The sequence below is a fragment of the Pleuronectes platessa genome, chromosome 7, assembly GCF_947347685.1.
Source record: "Pleuronectes platessa chromosome 7, fPlePla1.1, whole genome shotgun sequence".
NCBI lineage: Eukaryota > Metazoa > Chordata > Actinopteri > Pleuronectiformes > Pleuronectidae > Pleuronectes > Pleuronectes platessa.
Window position 1 is genome coordinate 396,230 of NC_070632.1, and position 23,696 is coordinate 419,925.

A 23,696-nucleotide genomic window follows, 5' to 3' on the forward strand; every position below is an offset into this window, starting at 1 on the left:
GTAGTATCTTTGTTTTCCTCGTTAATAAAAACATTTCATTTAAATATCTGGTTATCAACATCAATTATTGACAGGGTTTCTAATCGATATACGAGTTTCCTCTTACTGGTGAAATTGATATTATTTCCCAGTTTGAAAAAAAATAATTAAACAATGAATAAAGAGTTTTGAAATATGAACTCAATCGTGTTGTTCGCCGGGACGTCACAAGGTGACGTCTGTTCTCCCGTTTCGTCAGAGCAGGTTCGATGAGCTCTGGTCGGTGATCGGTGGATCGGTGATCTGCTGATCGGCGATCTGTTGATCGGCCTGTGGCTAGCTAGCCGCTGGCTACTTGCGCAATAGCGGTTGTCGTCGGGCAGCTAATGAAAGATCCGAGCCGGAAAAACGCTTCCTGTTCGGCTGCTCGCGTCTCTGGATGTTGGTCGTTGGTGTCCGCGGACGTTGTTCCTCAGATTCACCGGCAGACACAGATGTTAGCAGCGGTCACTTCGGTATTTGCAGCGGCCACATTTTCCGTATTTGGCCGAGCTAGCTGATAAGCTAGCCTAGCTGCTGTTAGCCTGTTAGCTCGCCTGTGATGGCCCAGCCAGGGAGCGACAGGATAAAGGAAGGTAGGCCGCACACCCGCTCCTCTCCCCCCCTCTGACACCAGTGTGCTTCTCCTGTACATGTTGTAATGATGAGTCCCCGTGGACATTAATACCAGCCTCGTTCAAACCGGCTCAACAATCCGGAGCTGTAGTTTGTAATGTCCTCGGTCTGCCGGCTGTATCCGGACAGAGGTAATGTAGCTTCGCAGCTAACGGCTAACATCTCCTCACGAAACTGTAAACAGCTCGTTAACGCTTCTGTTCACTCTGAGCTGCAGTTTGTGTTAGTTTCACTTCACACTGTCACTGGTGTGTGAATAATACAGATAAAACTGTTCATCTCCATATAAACATGTTAATGTAGCAGATAAAACTGTTCATCTCCATATAAACATGTTAATCTAACAGATAAAACTGTTCATCTCCATATAAACATGTGAATAATACAGATAAAACTGTTCATCTCCATATAAACATGTTAATCTAACAGATAAAACTGTTCATCTCCATATAAACATGTGAATCTAACAGATAAAACTGTTCATCTCCATATAAACATGTTAATATAACAGATAAAACTGTTCATCTCAATATAAACATGTGAATAATACAGATAAAACTGTTCATCTCCATATAAACATGTTAATCTAACAGATAAAACTGTTCATCTCAATATAAACATGTGAATCTAACAGATAAAACTGTTCATCTCCATATAAACATGTTAATCTAACAGATAAAACTGTTCATCTCCATATAAACATGTTAATATAACAGATAAAACTGTTCATCTCCATATAAACATGTTAATCTAACAGATAAAACTGTTCATCTCCATATAAACATGTTAATATTACAGATAAAACTGTTCATCTCCATATAAACATGTTAATATTACAGATAAAACTGTTCATCTCCATATAATCATGTGAATCTAACAGATAAAACTGTTCATCTCCATATAAACATGTTAATATAGCAGATAAAACTGTTCATCTCCATATTAACATGTGAATCTAAAAGATAAAACTGTTCATCTCCATATAAACATGTTAATATTACAGATAAAACTGTTCATCTCCATATAATCATGTGAATATAGCAGATAAAACTGTTCATCTCCATATAAACATGTTAATCTAACAGATAAAACTGTTCATCTCCATATTAACATGTGAATCTAAAAGATAAAACTGTTCATCTCCATATAAACATGTGAATCTAACAGATAAAACTGTTCATCTCCATATAAATATGTGAATATAGCAGATAAAACTGTTCATCTCCATATAAACATGTTAATATAGCAGATAAAACTGTTCATCTCCATATAAACATGTTAATATAGCAGATAAAACTGTTCATCTCCATATAAATATGTGAATATAGCAGATAAAACTGTTCATCTCCATATAAACATGTTAATATAGCAGATAAAACTGTTCATCTCCATATAAATATGTGAATATAGCAGATAAAACTGTTCATCTCCATATAAATATGTGAATATAGCAGATAAAACTGTTCATCTCCATATAAACATGTTAATATAACAGATAAAACTGTTCATCTCCATATAAAAATGTTAATATAACAGACAAAACTGTTCATCTCCATATAAACATGTGAATCTAACAGATAAAACTGTTCATATCCATATAAAAATGTTAATATAACAGATAAAACTGTTCATCTCCATATAATCATGTTAATATTACAGATAAAACTGTTCATCTCCATATAAACATGTTAATATTACAGATAAAACTGTTCATCTCCATATAATCATGTGAATCTAACAGATAAAACTGTTCATCTCCATATAAACATGTTAATCTAACAGATAAAACTGTTCATCTCCATATAAACATGTTAATATTACAGATAAAACTGTTCATCTCCATATAAACATGTTAATATAACAGATAAAACTGTTCATCTCCATATAAACATGTGAATCTAAAAGATAAAACTGTTCATCTCCATATAAACATGTGAACTCATATTGTTCAGAGTCTCTCGACTTGAATCTAACAGATATAGCTATATTTTCATAATATATGAACTTATATAGTTTTGTCTTTGAATGGCTCAGTCAGTCTCTCTCCGATATGTTCAGGGCTGATGTGAATATTTTATTTTGAAGGGATGGATCTATGTGGCTGACTTATTTTGGAGAACCTCGACACGTTAACATGGACGTCGATAACCAGACGACAATAATCTGAATAAGACACTGTCCTGATAACCTGAACCTGAATAATTTCATAAGCAATAATCATATTTAGAGGTGAAGAAACAATTGTGCTTATTTATTTTTTACTTTCGCTGATGGTTTGATGCGTTCAGATTTGACAGTTTATATCTTGTTTGTAGTGAAACTGACTCTTGTAGGAGAGATGATGAACAAGATGTATTTTTCACACACTCAAACGAAGCGATTACTAGAGTCAGTTAAAGGACATGAAATAAAAACAGAGCGGCTCAATAAAGCAGTTAATTCTCATTTATGAGATACTGAAATCTACAGACCAATATTCAGTCACATGACCCTGTGGTGTGTGTTTGTTATTTAATAATGAACTTCTTGTAGAAGTGATTCTCAAACATACGCCACTGAATTGAGACTCTTGGGGAAAATAACTGAGAAATGAATTGACGAAGATAGACTTAATTATTCTCTTCCTCTCTGAACGTCAATATCATTTCTTGGGACTGTTTTCTCATGTTTTTTTCCTGTTGACTTTATTATTGGATGTGGCTCATGGTTGTGACATTGAGTCCAACTTCCTGTCCTGTACTCTGAACAACTGCTTTGCTCTCTCAGCCTAAACTCTGCATGGCGACGGACTTGCAGCAGTGGGAGTGAGCCGCCAATCAGCCAGGGCCCCCGGAAGCAACATGGCGTCCCTTCAGAAGAACTCGGTCCGGATCTTGTCCAACCGGGAGCGAGGCTCCCAGACCTTCGGCTCGCAGCGGCTCCTGCAGCTACTGGTGGAGGAGAAAGTCCGCTGGATGAAATGGCAGAGTCAGGTACAGAGAACCAGCAATTAAAGTGTTATTACAATAAAAAAATGTATTTCCATATCAGATCAATAAAATACTTAAAAAGAAACAACATAGAAAAACTTTTATATTGATGCTTTGGGGGATGTAAAGAATCTAGCTTATTTTAGCCAGTGAAACAAAAAACATTACAGGCTTCATAACAGTAAACAGTTTGATTGTATTCGACACAGAAAATTTGTTATGAGAATAATAAAGTAATATAATAATCAAGTTTATTTATAAAACTCCAGAGTTGACCAACAATAAAATAATAGAATAAGGAGATAAAAAAAATCATAGAGAAGTATAAGCCACCTGATAAGTTTAAGATGATTTCACAAATCAAACCCGTTGGCATACAAGTTGACTAAACAGGCCAAACATTTAAAGTAGATAAATAATAAGACGTGACTTAGTCAAAGGCCAGAGAGAACAGCTGGGTCTTCAGTCTAGTCTTAAGTCTTGACCTTAAACTGTGGCGAACGCTGGAGCTCCCATAGCTGAGCTCCGCCCTGACCGAGGCCCAGGAGCAGTTAGTCTGATGGTCTAGGACATCTGGAGATGGAACGAGGCAGAGAAGCTCAGAAATGTACCGGGCACCAGGCCATGTAAAGCTTGAAAAACAATAAGAAGAACTCAATCCTCTACCTATTCGGTAGCAAGAGCAGGTGAGATACTGTCCCTCTTTCTGATTCCAGTGAGAGTCTAGCAGCAGCGTTCTGCACCATTACATTACATTACATTACATTACATTACATGTCATTTAGCTGACGCTTTTGTCCAAAGCGACTTACACATTTAGTACACTCAACATTTATGAGGGGCCATTTAGGGGTTCAGTATCTTGCCAAGGACACTTCGGCATGCAGATGGGGAAGAGTGGGGATTGAACCGGCTACCTTCTTGTTGGAGAACGCCCACTCTACCCCCTAGGCCACACTGCACCAGTTGCAAGGGAGACACTGATAACTGGCTGGTGCCTAAAGGAGGACGTAGCAGTAGACCAATCGAGAGGCAGAGGGGACGCTCTGCCAATCTAAAAAGAGTGATTTGAGTTTGGCGATGTTTCTGAGATAAAAAAGGCAGCCTTCACAACAGTGTTAATGTTAATCAAATTCTAGGGCTGGATCAAAGATGAGAAAAAGTAGGGCTGCTCGATTATGGAAAAAATCATTAATACTGTTATTTTGGGCAATATCGAAATCACGATTATTTAAACGATTTTTAATATGGCCGCTGAATGCTTTGGAGGAAGGACTGAATTGCGCATGCGAGTCTCTTTCGAAAAAAAAAGCCAAATAATCGTTTCAACTCGATTATAGTAGTTTGGAGATCGTTTGACTCGAAATCACGATAAAATTTCGATTAATCGAGTAGCCCTGAGAAAAAGAGTTATGGCCTAGACGTGGAGGTGAGGCACCCGCGGCCCTAAGTGATGAAAGAGGACGGACCAAACAAGACGACTTTGGTCTTACTGGCGTTTAGTTGGAGACACTTATTTGCAATAAGTAATTTATGAGAAAACCTGTCAGATATTTCTGTAAACGAACACATGGTTGAGTTTGATCCAAACCCAGACCACCTCTTTTGGTCGGTCTACATTTTGGACTGTTGGTCTGGACCCTGTCTGAGGAACCGTTCACACCTGATATTCAGGTTCAGACTAAACTGGAAGGGTTGAAACAAACAAGGTGTGAAGAAGGGTTTCTGGCGCAGTTCTTAGTTAGTCTAACAGTTGACAGTTGTCACCTGTGATATTATAGCACTTCATTTTAAGAGATCACTGTCAAACTTATTTATCATTAATAATCCTGTGAAGCGGTTTATCTCCTCAAGAAGTGAAGACTGAGAATAGCTGTGTTTGTGTCTCCAACAGAAGGTGGAACTGCCGGACAGCCCTCGCTCTACGTTCCTGCTGGCCTTCAGCCCCGACAGGTGAGCTGATCCTCGGAGCCTTTCAGAAGTATCTGTTCATCACAACGCGGGAAAGTGTGATGTTTACTATAACAGCTGTTATTTACCAGTCTATTAGAAACCAACTCTCTGTTAACTCAACCAGCAAGCTGCTGCGACCCGGTTGCCTTGTTAGAGCCCCTCCTCCTGGTCAGAGACCAACACCGCCACCGCTACCACAGGAAACTGTTCACTGAAATATTGTCCAAATCAAATTGTCAACTGGCTCCTTAATAAATGCAAATCACAGAATTGTTTCTGCTCAGACATGTTTTGCTCCATGTAGCGGGAAAAGCAGAAAGCTAATATTTATTGGTATGAATTTTTGTCCTTGTTTTCCTGCCGGCTGCTCAGTTATTTATCAGTGATTCTGACATGACAGCCCTGTGAACCCTCTGCTTCTTAAAGGACCCTCATGGCTTCCACACATGTCAACCACAACATCTACATAACTGAGGTGAAGACTGGAAAGTGCCTACATTCATTAGTGGGCCATCGTAGAACCCCCTGGTGTGTGACCTTTCACCCCACAATACCTGGCCTGGTGGCCTCCGGGTGCCTTGATGGAGAAGTCCGCATCTGGGACCTGCATGTGAGTAACCATCCTCTGTATATACAGTCACTGATCCTCTTTATATACAGTCACTGATCATCTTTATATACAGTCACCTATCATCTTTATATACAGTCACTGATCCTCTTTATATACAGTCACTGATCCTCTTTATATACAGTCACCTATCATCTTTATATACAGTCACCTATCATCTTTATATACAGTCACTGATCCTCTTTATATACAGTCACTGATCCTCTTTATATACAGTCACTGATCATCTTTATATACAGTCACTGGTCATCTTTATATACAGTCACCTATCATCTTTATATACAGTCACCTATCATCTTTATATACAGTCACCTATCATCTTTATATACAGTCACTGATCATCTTTATATACAGTCACCTATCATCTTTATATACAGTCACCTATCATCTTTATATACAGTCACCTATCATCTTTATATACAGTCACTGATCCTCTTTATATACAGTCACTGATCCTCTTTATATACAGTCACTGATCATCTTTATATACAGTCACCTATCATCTTTATATACAGTCACTGATCCTCTTTATATACAGTCACTGATCCTCTTTATATACAGTCACCTATCATCTTTATATACAGTCACCTATCATCTTTATATACAGTCACTGATCCTCTTTATATACAGTCACTGATCCTCTTTATATACAGTCACTGATCATCTTTATATACAGTCACTGGTCATCTTTATATACAGTCACCTATCATCTTTATATACAGTCACCTATCATCTTTATATACAGTCACCTATCATCTTTATATACAGTCACTGATCATCTTTATATACAGTCACCTATCATCTTTATATACAGTCACCTATCATCTTTATATACAGTCACCTATCATCTTTATATACAGTCACTGATCCTCTTTATATACAGTCACTGATCCTCTTTATATACAGTCACTGATCATCTTTATATACAGTCACCTATCATCTTTATATACAGTCACTGATCCTCTTTATATACAGTCACTGATCCTCTTTATATACAGTCACTAATCCTCTTTATATAAAGTCACTGATCATCTTTATATACAGTCACTGATCATCTGTATATACAGTCACTGATCATCTGTATATACAGTCACTGATCATCTTTATATACAGTCACCTATCATCTTTATATACAGTCACTGATCATCTTTATATACAGTCACCTATCATCTTTATATACAGTCACTGATCATCTTTATATACAGTCACTGATCATCTGTATATACAGTCACTGATCATCTTTATATACAGTCACTGATCATCTTTATATACAGTCACTGATCATCTTTATATACAGTCACCTATCATCTTTATATACAGTCACCTATCATCTTTATATACAGTCACTGATCCTCTTTATATACAGTCACCTATCATCTTTATATACAGTCACTGATCCTCTTTATATACAGTCACTGATCCTCTTTATATACAGTCACCTATCATCTTTATATACAGTCACCTATCATCTTTATATACAGTCACCTATCATCTTTATATACAGTCACTGATCCTCTTTATATACAGTCACTGATCCTCTTTATATACAGTCACTAATCCTCTTTATATACAGTCACTGATCCTCTTTATATACAGTCACTGATCATCTTTATATACAGTCACCTATCATCTTTATATACAGTCACCGATCATCTTTATATACAGTCACCTATCATCTTTATATACAGTCACCTATCATCTTTATATACAGTCACCTATCATCTTTATATACAGTCACTGATCCTCTTTATATACAGTCACTGATCCTCTTTATATACAGTCACTGATCATCTTTATATACAGTCACCTATCATCTTTATATACAGTCACTGATCCTCTTTATATACAGTCACTGATCCTCTTTATATACAGTCACTAATCCTCTTTATATACAGTCACTGATCATCTTTATATACAGTCACTGATCATCTGTATATACAGTCACTGATCATCTTTATATACAGTCACCTATCATCTTTATATACAGTCACTGATCATCTTTATATACAGTCACTGATCATCTGTATATACAGTCACTGATCATCTTTATATACAGTCACTGATCATCTTTATATACAGTCACTGATCATCTGTATATACAGTCACTGATCATCTTTATATACAGTCACTGATCATCTTTATATACAGTCACTGATCATCTGTATATACAGTCACTGATCCTCTTTATATAAAGTCACTGATCCTCTTTATATACAGTCACCTATCATCTTTATATACAGTCACTGATCATCTTTATATACAGTCACTGATCATCTCTATATACAGTCACTGATCATCTTTATATACAGTCACTGATCATCTTTATATACAGTCACCTATCATCTTTATATACAGTCACTGATCCTCTTTATATACAGTCACTGATCATCTTTATATACAGTCACTAATCATCTGTATATACAGTCACTGATCCTCTTTATATAAAGTCACTGATCCTCTTTATATACAGTCACCTATCATCTTTATATACAGTCACTGATCATCTTTATATACAGTCACTGATCATCTCTATATACAGTCACTGATCATCTTTATATACAGTCACTGATCATCTTTATATACAGTCACTGATCATCTGTATATACAGTCACTGATCATCTTTATATACAGTCACTGATCATCTTTATATACAGTCACTGATCATCTGTATATACAGTCACTGATCCTCTTTATATAAAGTCACTGATCCTCTTTATATACAGTCACCTATCATCTTTATATACAGTCACTGATCATCTTTATATACAGTCACTGATCATCTCTATATACAGTCACTGATCATCTTTATATACAGTCACTGATCATCTTTATATACAGTCACCTATCATCTTTATATACAGTCACTGATCCTCTTTATATACAGTCACTAATCATCTTTATATAAAGTCACTGATCATCTTTATATACAGTCACTGATCCTCTTTATATACAGTCATCACTCAATGTAGTTCAGGTCTTTATCTGTTTAATTTATCTTCACTGTTATGTAAGTGTAGAAATAATCTGTGTGTGTGAAATGAAGGTCTGAGTTGTGAGTAGAGGATGTATACGAGTTGTTGTGGTACCTGCTCAGGTTACTGATGGGAGCATGTGTTCTTTCTGCAGGGCGGCAGTGAGAGTTGGTTCACAGAGAGTAATGTTGCCATCGCCTCTCTGGCCTTCCACCCGACCGCTCAGCTCCTCCTGATCGCCACCAACAACGAGCTCCACTTCTGGGACTGGAGCCGGCCAGAGCCCTTCGCCGTGGTCAAGACGGGCAGCGAGACGGAGAGAGTTCGGTGGGTGTAGCTGTCTGACTGCTCACTGTGGTGATGGACAGGGCTTCCTTCCTTCAATCCAAATTAAGAACACAACTCAACGGACAAAATAAAAATATTTCTCTGAGTGAAAAATATACAAGTTGGTCCTCCAGCTGGTTCCATGTGGTTTTCAAAGTTTTCTCTTCAAAGCTCTAAAGAGAACCTGCTCATGTTCAGTTTCTGATTCAGGTGATAAATGATGTCAATGTGAAACCATCATCACATCTTTGTGAGTTTCTTTCTGTGTAATTTCAGGCTGGTGAGGTTTGACCCCCTGGGTCACAACCTGCTGACAGCGACGGTGAATCCATCCAATCAGCAGGTAAGAAGTCCTGAATGTACGGTGACCTTTTCTAAGAATGATCGATTTCATAATCAATCATTAGCATTTTCTAAATGTATTAATGGCTGCATTAATTTTAACATATTTCACATACTTCATGTCATATTGATTTATTTGTTTATATGTGTGGTTTATCTCTCTTTCAGAATGAGGAGGACTCCGAGGTTCCCATGGACAGTGTTGAGATGCCTCACTTCCGTCAGCGCTCCTTCCTGCCGACCCAACCGGTTCGCCGCACGCCGATTCTACACAACTTCCTCCACATCCTGTCGTCCCGCTCCCCTGGTGCTCAGGTGGGAGGCGAGCAGCCGCGCCCTCTCAGTGACAATGGGAGCAATGTTGGAGAACCTCCCACCTTGCCTCTGCCCCAGTTCCCCAGCCCCGAACGTGGGCCACCGTTCCCTGGCTGCACTCAGCACCTGGGCATGGTTTGTCTGTGCAGTCGCTGCTCAGTCAATCGGAACCCTTCCCTGCCTGCCAACGGGTCCTCCATGACCCCCTCTGATCCCAGGATATCATCTGACGCCCCCCAGCCCCCCCCTGCTTCCACTTTCTCTTCGGCTCGCACAGAGCCCAGACAGCCCACTGAACGACCCTCAGCCTTTACCTCAGTCTACTACAGCGCCGGCACGTCTCTGAATCCCACTGCACCGAGCAGCGTAGAGCCGCACTCCAGCTCCAGACCGGGACCTGACTGGACACGCAACCTCCTCAGCATGAGGGAAGGAGCGGTTGGTCCAGGTATGCTGCCTCCAAGAACCTCTTCGTCCTCCATCAGCCTTCTGTCAGTGCTCCGTCAGCAGGACGGTTCCTCTCACTCCCCTGTATACACGTCTGCCACTGAGGGACGGGGTTTCCCCCAACAAGGAGAGCCAGGGGCCCGAGATGCTGCCGGTACAAGCAGCGGTCACCACCCTTTCTGGGACGGCTCTCGCACCAACACAGCCTCTTTCCGTAACGTGCTGCAGTGCAACTTGAGCCGCTACTTCATGGAGTTTGACCGTATGCAGGACCTGGAGCCTCCATTAGGGGGCAGCATGACAGATGGAAGCCAGGAGCAGAGCCAAGAGCTGCTGAATAACAACATGGACCCAGACAGAGCAGGGCCTTCCTCATCTTCATCCTCCTCCACCCCTACTATCATCCACTACCAGCCTCCTCTTCCCCCTCCCCCTGCTTCTCACAGCCTGGACAACGTTACTCCCCCGGCCTCCCGCGGCCATCTGAACCGCTGCCGGGCCTGCCACAACCTACTGACCTTCAACCATGACTCTCAGCGCTGGGAGCGCACCAACCAGGCCTCCTCCACCTCTGCCTCGTCTCTTGAGCCCTCCTCTTCCTCCTCCTCCTTCCCTGCCTCTTCAGCCCCATGGCATCCTGAGGAGAGCAGGAGGACACTAGAAGCCCAAACCCAAGAGAGGAGGGCGCCTCCGGATCCCAACGAGCATCCGCCTCCCCCTGGAGGTGGAGGAGCAGGGACAGTGGCCTTCCCGATAGCCCCATCTTCCAGCCAGACTGGAGAGCAGACGGTGGGACTGGTGTACAACCAAGACACAGCACAGTGGGAGAGGGTTTACCGGCAGGCTGCTGCTGGACGATCGGCAGAGCCACCGGAGGCCTTAAGCCAAGAAATGCCTGTTGACCCCCCAGATGAGGACTCCCTGAGGAGGTACAGTCTGCATGTCATCACTAAGTTAATGGATTAAAAATTCAATATCTGTTTATGTAGAAATTTACATCATTGCATTTGGTCGTGGTTTTTATCAATCATCAGCTCCCTTTACCTCAAATGGTAAATTAGGTATTCAGTAAAATTTATATTGTTTCTTTCATACAGGCGACTTTTGGAATCATCTCTGTTATCGTTGTCTCGCTATGACATGTCAGGATCAAGAGACCACCCTATTTACCCCGATCCAGCCAGGTACGCTCACACTTCGTGTAGCTCGACCCAGCCAGGTACGCTTTAGCTCGATCCAGCCAGGTACGTTTTAGCTCTATCCAGACAGGTACGCTCACACTTCATTTAGCTCGATCCAGCCAGGTACGTTTTAGCTCTATCCAGACAGGTACGCTCACACTTCATTTAGCTCGACCCAGCCAGGTACGCTTTAGCTCGATCCAGCCAGATACGTTTTAGCTCTATCCAGACAGGTACGCTCACACTTCATGTAGCTCGACCCAGCCAGGTACGCTTTAGCTTGATCCAGCCAGATACGTTTTAGCTCTATCCAGACAGGTACGCTCACACTTCATGTAGCTCGACCCAGCCAGATACGTTTTAGCTCTATCCAGACAGGTACGCTCACACTTCATTTTACCCAATCCAGCCAGGTACATTAATGCTTCAGTTAGCTCCATCCAGCCAGGTACGCTTCAGCTCGATCCATTCAGGTATGCTCAGCCTCATTTAGCTCGACCAAACCAGGTATCTTTAGCTCGACCCAGCCAGGTACACTCACACTCATTTGACCCGATTCAGATTGGTATGCTAACACTCATTTAGCTCGATCTAGCCAGGTATCTTTAGCTCGACCCAGCCAGGTACGCTCACACTCATTTAGCTTGATTCAGATGAGTACGCTAACACTCATTTAGCTCGATCTAGCCAGGTACGCTAACACTCATTTAGCTTGATTCAGATGGGTACGCTAACACTCATTTAGCTCGATCTAGCCAGGTACGCTAACACTCATTTAGCTCGATCTAGCCAGGTATCTTTAGCTCGACCCAGCCAGGTACGCTCACACTCGTTTAGCTTGATTCAGATGGGTACGCTAACACTCATTTAGCTCGATCTAGCCAGGTACGCTAACACTCATTTAGCTCGATCTAGCCAGGTACACTTGTGCTTCATTTAGGTGAGCTTAAAGTTTCCTTTCAAATTAAAGCGAGCTGCTCACGCGTCTCAGTGGATTAAAGAGGCACTTCCTGTGCAGTGACAGACGCTCAGAAGTTAGGTGTAGAGAGGATGCTACACATCAGATTGAGACTTTTCTGTTCATGACAACCAGGAGATTTGAAAGTGTCACACTGACTTTCTAAGTCACGTGGTTTCAGACTACTGACGGCACTTTTCGAGCCGGTCACTGCTACTCTTCATGTTTGCTGTTGAAAGAATGGGCCTGAAGTTATCGTCTGTTCTGACCAGACTTTCTCCAGCTGCTTACTACGCCCAGAGGATGATCCAGTATCTCTCCAGACGAGACAGTATTCGCCAGCGCTCGCTTCGTTACCAGCAGAACCGCCTGCGGGCCATGTCGTCCTCTTCAGAAAGCCCTGCCAGCAACCCGTCCAGCTCCATGGACAACAGTGACATGGACTTTGAGGAGCTGGAGTAGGTTTCACTGTGGATCTTTTCTCTATTGTTTCATCTCTTTTTAATGAGAAGGAAGAAGTGTTTTCACAGCACAACTTCAGCAAAGTGACGTTCTATCATCACATCAGCCCAGTGTCATACTGTAGTGGTTTTGTTTTACAGAAACAATGATTGAAACATTATGCAGTCAGGATAGACTCATTTTAAAACACAGCTTCATCCTCATGAGACAGAGCAGAGGCCGTTTAGCAGTGCTGCACTGCACAAGAGCCAATCAGATTTGAGTGGTCAAAATGAATATTCAGTGATTGGCTCCTGTTTATTTTCCTTCAGAGTATAACGACAACAAATGCTTTTGAATGAATTTTCTGTCAAGTCATAAAGTGACAGCGACAGTCAAGACAGTTGTCAACTGTTTCCTGGATGTTGGAATGAGCTGCTGTTAAAGACGAGCACAGTTTCTGTGTCCGACTTGTTTTTTGTTGAATATTGTGGTGAATATTTTATGTAAACTTTAATTGTGTTTTTAATTTCAGCGGAACCAGTATTCCTTTATTGTGTTTCCTCAGTTTGAAAAGTGTTTTCTGAGCCTGTAACATGTCTAGTTTGTTAATGATGGTTCTTCTGCTGGTCTGTCTTACCATCTTCTTTCTTCCAGTGATAATGGAGACCGAGCGAGACACAGGACGCCACGGAATGCGAGGATGTCTGCACCTTCGCTTGGTCGCTTTGTTCCTAGGTGAGTCCACAGGTCTGATCTGAGCTCTAACCTCTTCTTCTGCAGAACCTGTTCTCTGGTTTTTACTAGTCTCCCAATCCTGAGTTTAAGATGAAGAGAGACCTGAATTTGTATTTAGTCCTGATGAACCAGTTTTAAGCTGCTTCAGACCTGAGCTCCTCAGTTCTCTGGATCTTCTCTGGAGGATCACACTCAGTTTCTCCTCCTCCTCCTGAGCTCCTGTATAAAGTGTAAATCTAGGAGCAGTGTGAACAGCAGAGGATGTGAAGAGAGTTTGTGGTGATCAGAGCTGACGAGCTGTCAGGTGTTGTAAACATGATCACATGACCTCTGCAGGTAGCAGGTCACTTCCTGTGTGTGTCTGCTGCAAGCGGCTGCTCCCCCTCTCACCTGAACCATGAGGAGGAGCTGATGCTGATGTTTCAGATCTTTCATCAAGGATCTGGAGAATCCCTCAGATGATTCTTGTTCACTCTAATGCTACTGTTGCATCATACACTGATCTTATTATTTTTTTTTTATGGTTTTAATGAGTTACACCTGCTGGCCACCAGAGGATTTTCCAATCGATCAGATTTTTGATTTTAGACGTTAACACAGAATTCGTTGAATCCATGGAGGTCGGGGGGGGGGGGGGGGGTGCATATGCACACGCATGAACACACATCGCTGTAGCGTACAAAAGAATCCACGTGACACGTGTGTAATCAGGGCCCGGTAATGTTGCGGGTCAAATTTCTCCAGAGTTGAAGCGAAGCCACGCTGCGGATCTACTTAACGAAAGAAAGCAAATGTTTAATCGCCCCCCCCCCCCCCCCCCCCCCCCCCCCCCCCCCCCGCTCACACACACAGAGTGAATGGGAAGCAAGGGTTCACTTATTGATTTCAGCTCAGGTTTGGATTTATATCAGTTCTGTCGTCCTGGTTCTGCTGTAGGCGGTTCCTCCTCCCTGAGTATCTGCCCTATGCTGGGATCTTCCACGAGAGAGGGCAGCCTGGTCTGGCCACGCACTCCTCCGTCAACAGAGTGCTCGCAGGTAAACACAACAGCTGCCACACAAACGGAGGAGATGTGCAAATCTGAAGGTGAGCTGACCCTGTTGTTTTCTCAGGAGCATCGATTGGTGACGGACAGTCTGCGGTCGCCAGCAACATCGCAAACACCACCTACCGTCTGCAGTGGTGGGACTTCACCAAGTTCGACCTGCCTGAGATCAGCAACGGTACGAGGACGCTCACCTGAGTGCCCTATCAACGAGCTGTGTTCAGCCTATCAGGGATCTGAGGGTTGTTGATGAGGAAGGCTTTATTTTATTATGTGTGCCTATGCATGCAATGCATAGGCCATATATTACTATTCTGCATACTTATAATTTAACTTCGACAAAGTCTTGTGATTCTCACGGTACCTTTACTTAGATGGGACGTATAGTATCTGAATAATGGCACCTTGTTCGAGGGCTTTCCCTTTTCCAGTGTGTTTAGCCAGGAAAGATTCATTTGATGTCGATTTAAGAAGGTGAAGAGATGTTGAGGATGACTGCTGAGCGGCCACATACCAGCCAGTAGCCAATCGGAGGGGTTTCTCTCGCTCTCTCTCAAATTGGCACAGACTGCACTGTATACAAAGATGATCAGTGACTGTATATAAAGTAGGACTGCAGTGACGTCATCAATTATGTTAATACGTCGTGCGTCATATGGAAGGTAGCTCGGACATTCAAAGCATCGACTCACCTGAAGAGGAAGCTAAAGCAAAATAAATCGCCCACGATCATCAATAAGTCACCAGTAGTCGTACAGATTAACGGTTAACTGTTGACTGTTAGCAGATGGTGACGGACCACTTCTATTTTGACCTGCACACATTTCCCTTCTTTACGGTAGTGAATCCTGCTCAGTTGGGTTCAATTCTCTCACTGAACATTAGACTGTTTATAAAACAAAGAGGGAAGTAAACCAGTTTAGTTGTTAAAGTTTGGTCAGATTGATTTGATGTGAAATGTAGTTATATATTAAGAAAATGAAGAAAAGGTTGAACCTGAAACTTCATCTTTTTATAAATTTCTCCTAAAATTAAGAACTTTATTTTAAGATGCCTCTTTCAGAAGCCATTATTTTACCTGGAATTAACAAAGAATATGAATTTATTATGAGAGTACACTTCAGTTCTGTGTACTTGAATTTACACAGTGTGGATATTCCTCCAGAAAGTTACAAGAATTTTACATTGTTTTCCATTTCTTTTGTTATAGCTTCATTTAGATTGATATATTCCTTTTACTTTTATGGACCTAGCTCTTTCACAAAGTTCATTTTGGAGAGTTATGGGACTGAAACAGGCAGATTAGCAGTAAAGACTGGTGCAGCACTGATATACAGACCATGAGTGACTGTATATGAAGACGTGTCTGTACTATCTCACAGACGAACCACCTTGTGGTGATGACTCGAGGTCAGAGAGCCTAACAGTGAAATACTGAAGACCTGTGTTTGTGTCTTGTTGTCTCTTGAGCAGCCTCCGTGAACGTTTTGGTGCCGAACTGTAAGATCTACAACGATGCCAGTTGTGACATCTCGGCAGACGGTCAGCTGCTGGCCGTCTTCATTCCCAGCAGCCAGCGGGGTTTTCCAGACGAGGGCATCCTGGCCATCTACTCTCTGGCTCCACACAACCTGGGAGAGATGCTCTACACCAAGAGGTTTGGTAAGTGTCCCTCTCAAGTTCAGCTCTCTTCCTGTGAGTGTTCACATATACAAGGTTCCTACGCTCATGAAGCACCTGGAAAAGTCATGGAATTTTCAAATGTGTTTTTCCAGGCCTGGAAAAGTCATGGAAAAAAATAAAACCCCCAAAGTTTTGGAAATGTCATGGAAATTTTTTATATTCATATTTTCATGTCGTTCATTTACACTGAGTTTTACATAATTCATATGCTTTTAAAGAAATACGCTCAAAATATAAGCAGGCATATTGGGTTTGTGTCATTTAAGGTAAACCGTATGCCCTGGAATTCTCATTGTTAGTTTAGTTTAAAACATTTTGTCACTTTTTCGCGTATACACCGAGATTTCACTAAATGTTCGGTTATTGAAAAGTCATGGAAATCCATTGGTCAAAATGTGTATGAACCCTGCATATAGATCCAAATGTGTGATTTGATCTTTTACTCAAAAGATGATTTCTTAACACCCCCCCCCCCTCCCACCAGGTCCCAATGCCATCTCGGTCAGTCTGTCTCCGATGGGCTGCTATGTGATGGTGGGTCTGGCCTCTCGCAGGATCCTGCTTCATCCCACCACCGACCACATGGTGGCGCAAGTCTTCCGCCTGCAGCAGCCACACGGAGGAGAGACTTCTATCAGGGTGAGATGACACACAAACACACACATTATTATTGTGTCTATTTTTTAACCTGCCTGTTTCCCTCTGATTATTGTCCAGCTGTAATATTTTGGCGATAACTTAATTCAAACAGAGCAGTAAGAATGAAGCTTCGGTTTCAGCAGCGTTTGTTTTGTGGCTGAGGTTTTACATTTATTCACAGTAACTGTTGTTGAACACTTCTGTGCTGAACCTGCCGTGTGTTGCAGATGGTCTTCAACGTGGTTTATCCCATGGCTCCAGACCAGAGGCGCCATGTTAGCATCAACTCCGCTCGCTGGCTGCCGGATCCTGGGATGGGTCTGGCTTATGGAACAAATAAAGGCGACCTGGTGATCTGTCGCCCAGTGTGAGTGTCCACCAGCGTCAGGATGGAAACCAGAAACCATTGATCCTTCATGCTACTGCAGGGAGACCAGTTTCACTTCACACTGATAATTCACTTACAGATAGAGTTGGACGACATAGGTCATAAACCCCACCTCCAACATGTTAGCAGATGGACAATCTATCTTAAAATATGTTTTTCATAGACTATGGATCCCTTTGGTCTTTCCAGGGTTATTCTCTTAATTCTATGAGTCTGTGGTTCCTGCAAACCTGTCGTACTCGACGCAGGTTTGAAATCTCCTTCATGATCTGAAGGTCGTTCTCTGAACTTGTTGAAACCTTTGAGACAAAGAATGAATTGTAAGCCCTAACTTTGTTAAACATGGTTCTTGCTTGTTGGCTTCCCCTCGGAGCTTCCTCCTCCACAGCGAGAAGTCACCTGATGTGATTATCGTAATGCTCAGTCCGAACAGGAAGAACATTAATTGTGAGCTCAATAAGTGAGTTTAACGAGGTCATGGTCCAAGTGATTCCACGAAGAAATCCCTCCTCTGCTTTTAAGACTTCCTGAGTGGAAGTGAATTAACGAGTGGGACGTGTGTGTGCTCAGGTTCTATCGCAGCGATGCCGAGGGCCCTGGAGAATCGAGCAGTGAACCTTTATTCTCTGTCAACAACAGTGGAACCAGCAGAACCCGAGGTTCTGACCGACCAGGGTGAGAACAGGATGAATTACACACTTTTTCATGTTTCTGTTGTTTTGTCAAAATAAAAAGTTTGATTTTTGAAATCACACCTTACTGAAACCCGACTGCTCAACTGAATAAATAAAAAGACCTTTGTTGTATTGCTAGTTGCTAGTTGTGATAGATTTCACGATCGATCATGTTAACTCACTTTATTTACGACGTGTCAGAACTTCATGGAATGCAGCTCTGTGTTTCCTGCTGGTGTTAAAGGTGCATTGCCAAACTTTAAAAAAAAATACACTCGTACATAAGACAGGTCAATTTGGAAAAATCTGTCCCTCTGGCTCCATCTACAGGTCGTATTGCAATGTGGAGGAATCTTTCTATGGTTACTATCGTGCACTGAGGGGAGGGGCTTCAGAGATCTTCAGCAGAAATGGAGGGCGGGGCCCGGAAGTGTGATCTGATCTAACGCAGCTTTTATAATGAATACTCGTGAAGAATGGCGTCGTGGTTTCATTGGGCAACATCATCACATCACTACCGACACGTTGTGTAAAACATATTGTGAAGAGTCTGTGGCTCCGCTGTGTTACACTCTAAATCAGAGACTAAACCATCACGCCCACATTCTCCTCCTCGTTGGTTCCTATTGGTGCAGACTCATCCTTCTGATTCATCACGCGTCTGAACATGGATGAGAAATCATCAGCATTGACCGACCTCGTTGTGTGTTGGCGTCTGTTGTGCACTTCAATCTTTGATTTGATCGTGTGCAGGAGGTGAGCGTCTATTGAACCTCTAATTGGTTTCTCTCTGTCTTCAGGCCGAACCGCTCTGGCTGGCGGTTGGACAGAGACATGGGATTGATGAACGCCATCGGTCTTCAGCCGCGACATCCCACGCCGTCAGTGACATCACAAGGAACCCAGACGCCAATCGTCCAGCTGCAGAACGCCGAGACCCAAACGGAGAGGGACCTATCAGAGCCCAGCGTCTCCCAGCCACCACCTAGTACTGAACCACTCACATAACACTGACACCCTGTCATATTTAATGGTATCACTGTATTCATCTTCCAGACGTTGATGCAAGCTGCTGCGTCACTGTATGAAAAGAAGAAACAAGGATTCTGTTAAATCCTTGAAAAGTTCCAACATGAACTGTCTTAACCTGAACTGCATCGTTTCTTATTTCTCCCTGTTTCACCCACAACAACAACAACAACAACAACAACCTCAGTAAACTGCAGCGCCAGCATTAAGTTCTCCTCCGGCACAGACCGGACTCAGAAACAGTGACACATGATATCCAACAGTTTGTGGAGGTGGAAACAGAAAGAATAAACTTCTTGAGCCAAAAAACATTCGGTTGATTACTCTGACAAAATTAATCCGATAAATCTTCATCCTTTTAAATCGCTTTACGTCAGAATATGTGACTGACTCTGGTTTTTCGTGATAATTAATCCTTGAAATTCCCCTCGTGTCCTCAGATGTCTCAGCAGAGACTCCCTCCACGAGTGGAGCGTCTCAGCAGGAGGCGTCTCCGAGCGGCAGCGCTGCAGACGGCGTCCAGACGGAGGCGTCCGAGCCCAACACCTCCACAGCTGCTGGTACGTCCCAGGTTGACTCTGACAAACAGTCACTACTGGAAACACGTTTGGTTCGTCTGTCTTGTCAACGTCTTGATTTTATTTCATGATGTTCATGTTTTTAATGGAAGTAAATATTGAGACGAGGCTTGTATCTGCTCAGGATGGAATGAGGATCACTGACATTCTGACAGGTTCTCACTTTTCTCTGGTTCCACCTGATGAAGGCTCAGCTGCAGATCAGCCTGCCCCCCCCCTGAGGACAGTTTGTTCTCCGCTCGGCTGTCGTCTCCAGATACTCCAACACAAGCTGTTTTCAATATTTAGTTTGATTGTTTGTAAACTGATGAAGACTTTGCTTCGTCCCACAGCTCGGTCCAACCTCAGGGGAACCCTCTAAGAAATTGTGAGGGGTGTGCAGATGTGTCATGAAGGACAGATGTTTGTGTGTTTGTTGTGTGAGTTGTGTGAGTTAAGTCCTGATGTGTGTCGCTCTCCTCGTTGCAGATTCCCCAGAGTTCGGTTCAGGTGAAGACGCTCTGGCTCGAATCCGCCGGCTGATCGCGGAGGGCGGTATGACGGCCGTGGTCCAGCGGGAGCAGAGCACCACCATGGCTTCCATGGGCGGCTTTGGAAACAACATCATTGTCAGCCATCGCATCCACCGCGGCTCCCAGACCGGCATCGGGGCCTCCAGACCTCCAGCCGAGCTCACCATCACAGCCCCTTCCTCCTCCTCAGGCCCGCTCCTCATCACACAGAACCAGTCTTACCTTCCTCCCCAAGCCTCCACCCCATCTGAACAACTCGCTCCCACGTGGGGCCCCCAGGGGCTGTCGGGCCCCCAGGGGCTGTCGGGCCCCCAGCCCTCCGGCCTATCTCTGGCCGTAGACAATGACGACGTGTTTGACGGAGGGCGAGTGGACGACAACTCCCTGCCGGGTCCCTCCTCTTCCTCGATGCTGCTGTCTTCCCCCTCCTCCTCCTCCTCCTCCTCCTCCTCTCACAGCCCCCTGCCCACCGGCGGCGGGATGTGTGGCCCCAGTAGTTACCCCGGTGACCCGTACAGCAGGTAGTTCTCCTATTGGCCAAGAGAAGCAGAGCGTTCGCTGATGTGTTTTGTTAAGGGCGCTCCTCAAAGCCTTATCTCACAAAGACATGGGTGCTGCTTGGACTCTGCACAGGGTCTCCCGCCTGAAACAGAAGGGACACAGAACCCCCCCCTCCCCCCGAAACCCGGCGTGGCGTTGGCGTGCACTTAGAGAAACTGGACTGAAGCTGAACTGTGACCACTCCTCACCAGAAAGGGCTCCTGCTTGAGCGGAGGCCAGTCAGATCTCCTCTCTGCTCGTTGGTCTAAGGTTCAGCATACTGGGAGAAAAGGTTCCTGTGTCAAAGTGCCATGTCGGGGGGGGGGGGGGGGTCTTTCTTACACACATTTACTCCGATGTGCTGCATAGTAGTATAAATAATGCGTGATTGAAGTGTTAACAGTGAACTCAGCACTACTTTGTCTTGAAGCCTGTTTTGTACCGTGTGTGTTCTGACGTGCCGGAGGCGGGACTCTGCTCCTCCAGGACGTCACTGACCAATCACACAATCCATCAGCCCTGACTGACACCTGAGACTGACCTGGAGTCTGTTCAACGACGCTGCAGTTTATCATTTACATAGGTGGATTTTTCAAAAGGCTGAGGAGGAGAAGGACCCACCCCCCCCCCCCGCCAACTTCAATGCACTATGGTGTGTTTGTCTGTGTGTGTGTGTCAGTGTCAGTACTTTTCACACATCTTTTAAATTTTTTTAATTGAACTCTTTGTTTCTGAAAACTTTCTGGAACTCAAAACCACCAATAACTTAATCAGTGCTGGCTCCTGATTGTCTATCATGTCTTTACCGTAAACTGTAAATACTGATGACGACAACTCTTCACTCGGGTGGAATCGTGGTCCCGCCCATACATGCTCTCAACCAATCAGGAGTCAGTGTCAGCTGTCAGTCATGACGTCTCCGCTTGTTTTTAAATCATCAAATAATTAACTAAAACCAAACTGATCAGAAACACTTAGATTTGTTTGGTCAATGTCCGATCTGCTAACATGGGGGGGGGGGGGGGGGTCAGATCTATGCTGCAGCCTGCCACCAGGGGGCGGTCTGGAGGAGTGGGCTTCACCTTCCGGAGCCGGACCTGCTGGTGTGACGTGTTCTCTTCACAGCTCATTGAATGTGGACAGAATCATTTTTGAGAACAAAGTAAAAACCCATTGTTTGAATAAACACCAGTGAAGGTGATGTTCACAGATCTGCTCCAGGAGCCGGTGGCTTCATTCTTCTCCTCAGCATGAGATTCTAACGGATTTATTCAAATGGTAGAAATATATAAAACCACGATGAAGTGAGTTTGACTTGAACCTGATGTTGAAGTGATTCTCATCAGACCAGCGGCTGCCTGGGCCAAAAGGGACAGCTTCTGTGGTCAAGTCCTTTTGGTCCACAAATCAGACGTCACATGTTTGATTCCTTATGTTCACATGTTTGAAGCACGAGGATCTGTTACAGCAGCCGATCACGTTGAATGTGCGTCACGCCCCCGGTCCACGGTCACAAGCTAGAAATACTGATACCAGTTTAATAACGAGATAAACCAGAGAACTTGAATTTAAACATCCTCCGACTCATAAAGTTTCAGATAAAAACACAAACGACTGTTTTTAACAAACAAGAGGAAGTTGGGACTTTTTTTCCGCAGCAGATTGTAGTGAGTGAGAATCGATGTGTGTGTCTGTGGAAGTGTGTGTGTCCGGCAGGAGACGTGTGTACTATCCCTCAGCTGCCGGCGTCCACCACAGGAAACTTCATCTGTAACCTGAAGGTTCAGGACCTGTTCCTCGGTTCTACTGGTATGGAACGTTACTGGGAAGGTGTCTCATCACGTCCATGTGTCTCATTGTCTGTAGACGACAGTATCGTTAAATCAGCCAAGGTCAGAGGTCGTCTGAGACTCCACGCCAGCTCGGGACAGACATGATGTCACTTCCTGTATTGGCTCATCAGCAAGTTAGTTATAATCTGTCTTAAACCAGAGTTTGGTCTTTCAGCTTGAGATCCGCACGTTCAGATGCTCAGACGCTGTCGCTCTAAAGCCTTCGCTCACACTCAGACACTCGCACAACTTGTTGCTTCACTTGTCAACACAACACCTGAACATTTGATTGGTTCTGGATTCAAACGCGTCTGAACGTCCCTCAAACTGAAAGTTCGTCCTCTGGAGCAAACAAAACTCAACTTGGTTTCATCTGCTGTTCCACTGTGGCCTTATGGGAAATGATAAAGGTCAAACATGGCTGCTCTGCTGATTCCTGGGGAAATGTTACAATATACTGGACGTTACTGAAAATATTTCATCGACCCTCACACAGTTTTTAACTTTCTGTCGGTGGACAGGCCTCCGCCCCTCCCTCCCTTAGCCCCGCCCCTCTGCATGCAGAAAACCAACTTGAATTGAGTGGACTCCTCCTCTTCAGCCTGACCGACTGTACAGACGCTCTTTTTTACTTTGTGTTCTTACTCCACGTCGCACAACGCAGTGTAGATGCTGATGTGCTGCTCGTGTTTCAGTTGTGTGTGTGTGGGGGGGGGGACACGGCTCTGATTGGAGCAGAGACTCTGGGATTCACGGGGTCGTTTATGTGAGATTTTTTTATTGAACATTTATTTCCTGCAGGTGAGATCAGAGTTCTGGTGTCAGGTGACACAGAGCAGCTGATCTGAAGC

The 23,696-nt window shown here is 43.6% G+C and overlaps 1 protein-coding gene across 1 annotated transcript; it reads left to right on the forward strand.

The window, feature by feature from the left end:
* Positions 1-269: 269 nt before the first annotated feature.
* ambra1b (autophagy/beclin-1 regulator 1b) lies at positions 270-22,229 on the forward strand. The gene is made up of 19 exons (XM_053427196.1): positions 270-614; positions 3,421-3,626; positions 5,518-5,576; positions 6,003-6,186; positions 9,331-9,503; positions 9,780-9,846; positions 10,014-11,536; positions 11,705-11,791; positions 13,019-13,204; positions 13,845-13,925; positions 14,862-14,962; positions 15,038-15,148; positions 16,444-16,632; positions 17,138-17,292; positions 17,520-17,659; positions 18,251-18,355; positions 19,155-19,342; positions 19,824-19,943; positions 20,430-22,229. Exons 2-19 carry the CDS (start codon positions 3,495-3,497, stop codon positions 20,996-20,998), a joined length of 4,170 nt encoding a protein of 1,389 aa, XP_053283171.1. The 5' UTR covers positions 270-614; positions 3,421-3,494; the 3' UTR covers positions 20,999-22,229.
* The last annotated feature ends 1,467 nt before the right edge of the window (positions 22,230-23,696 follow it).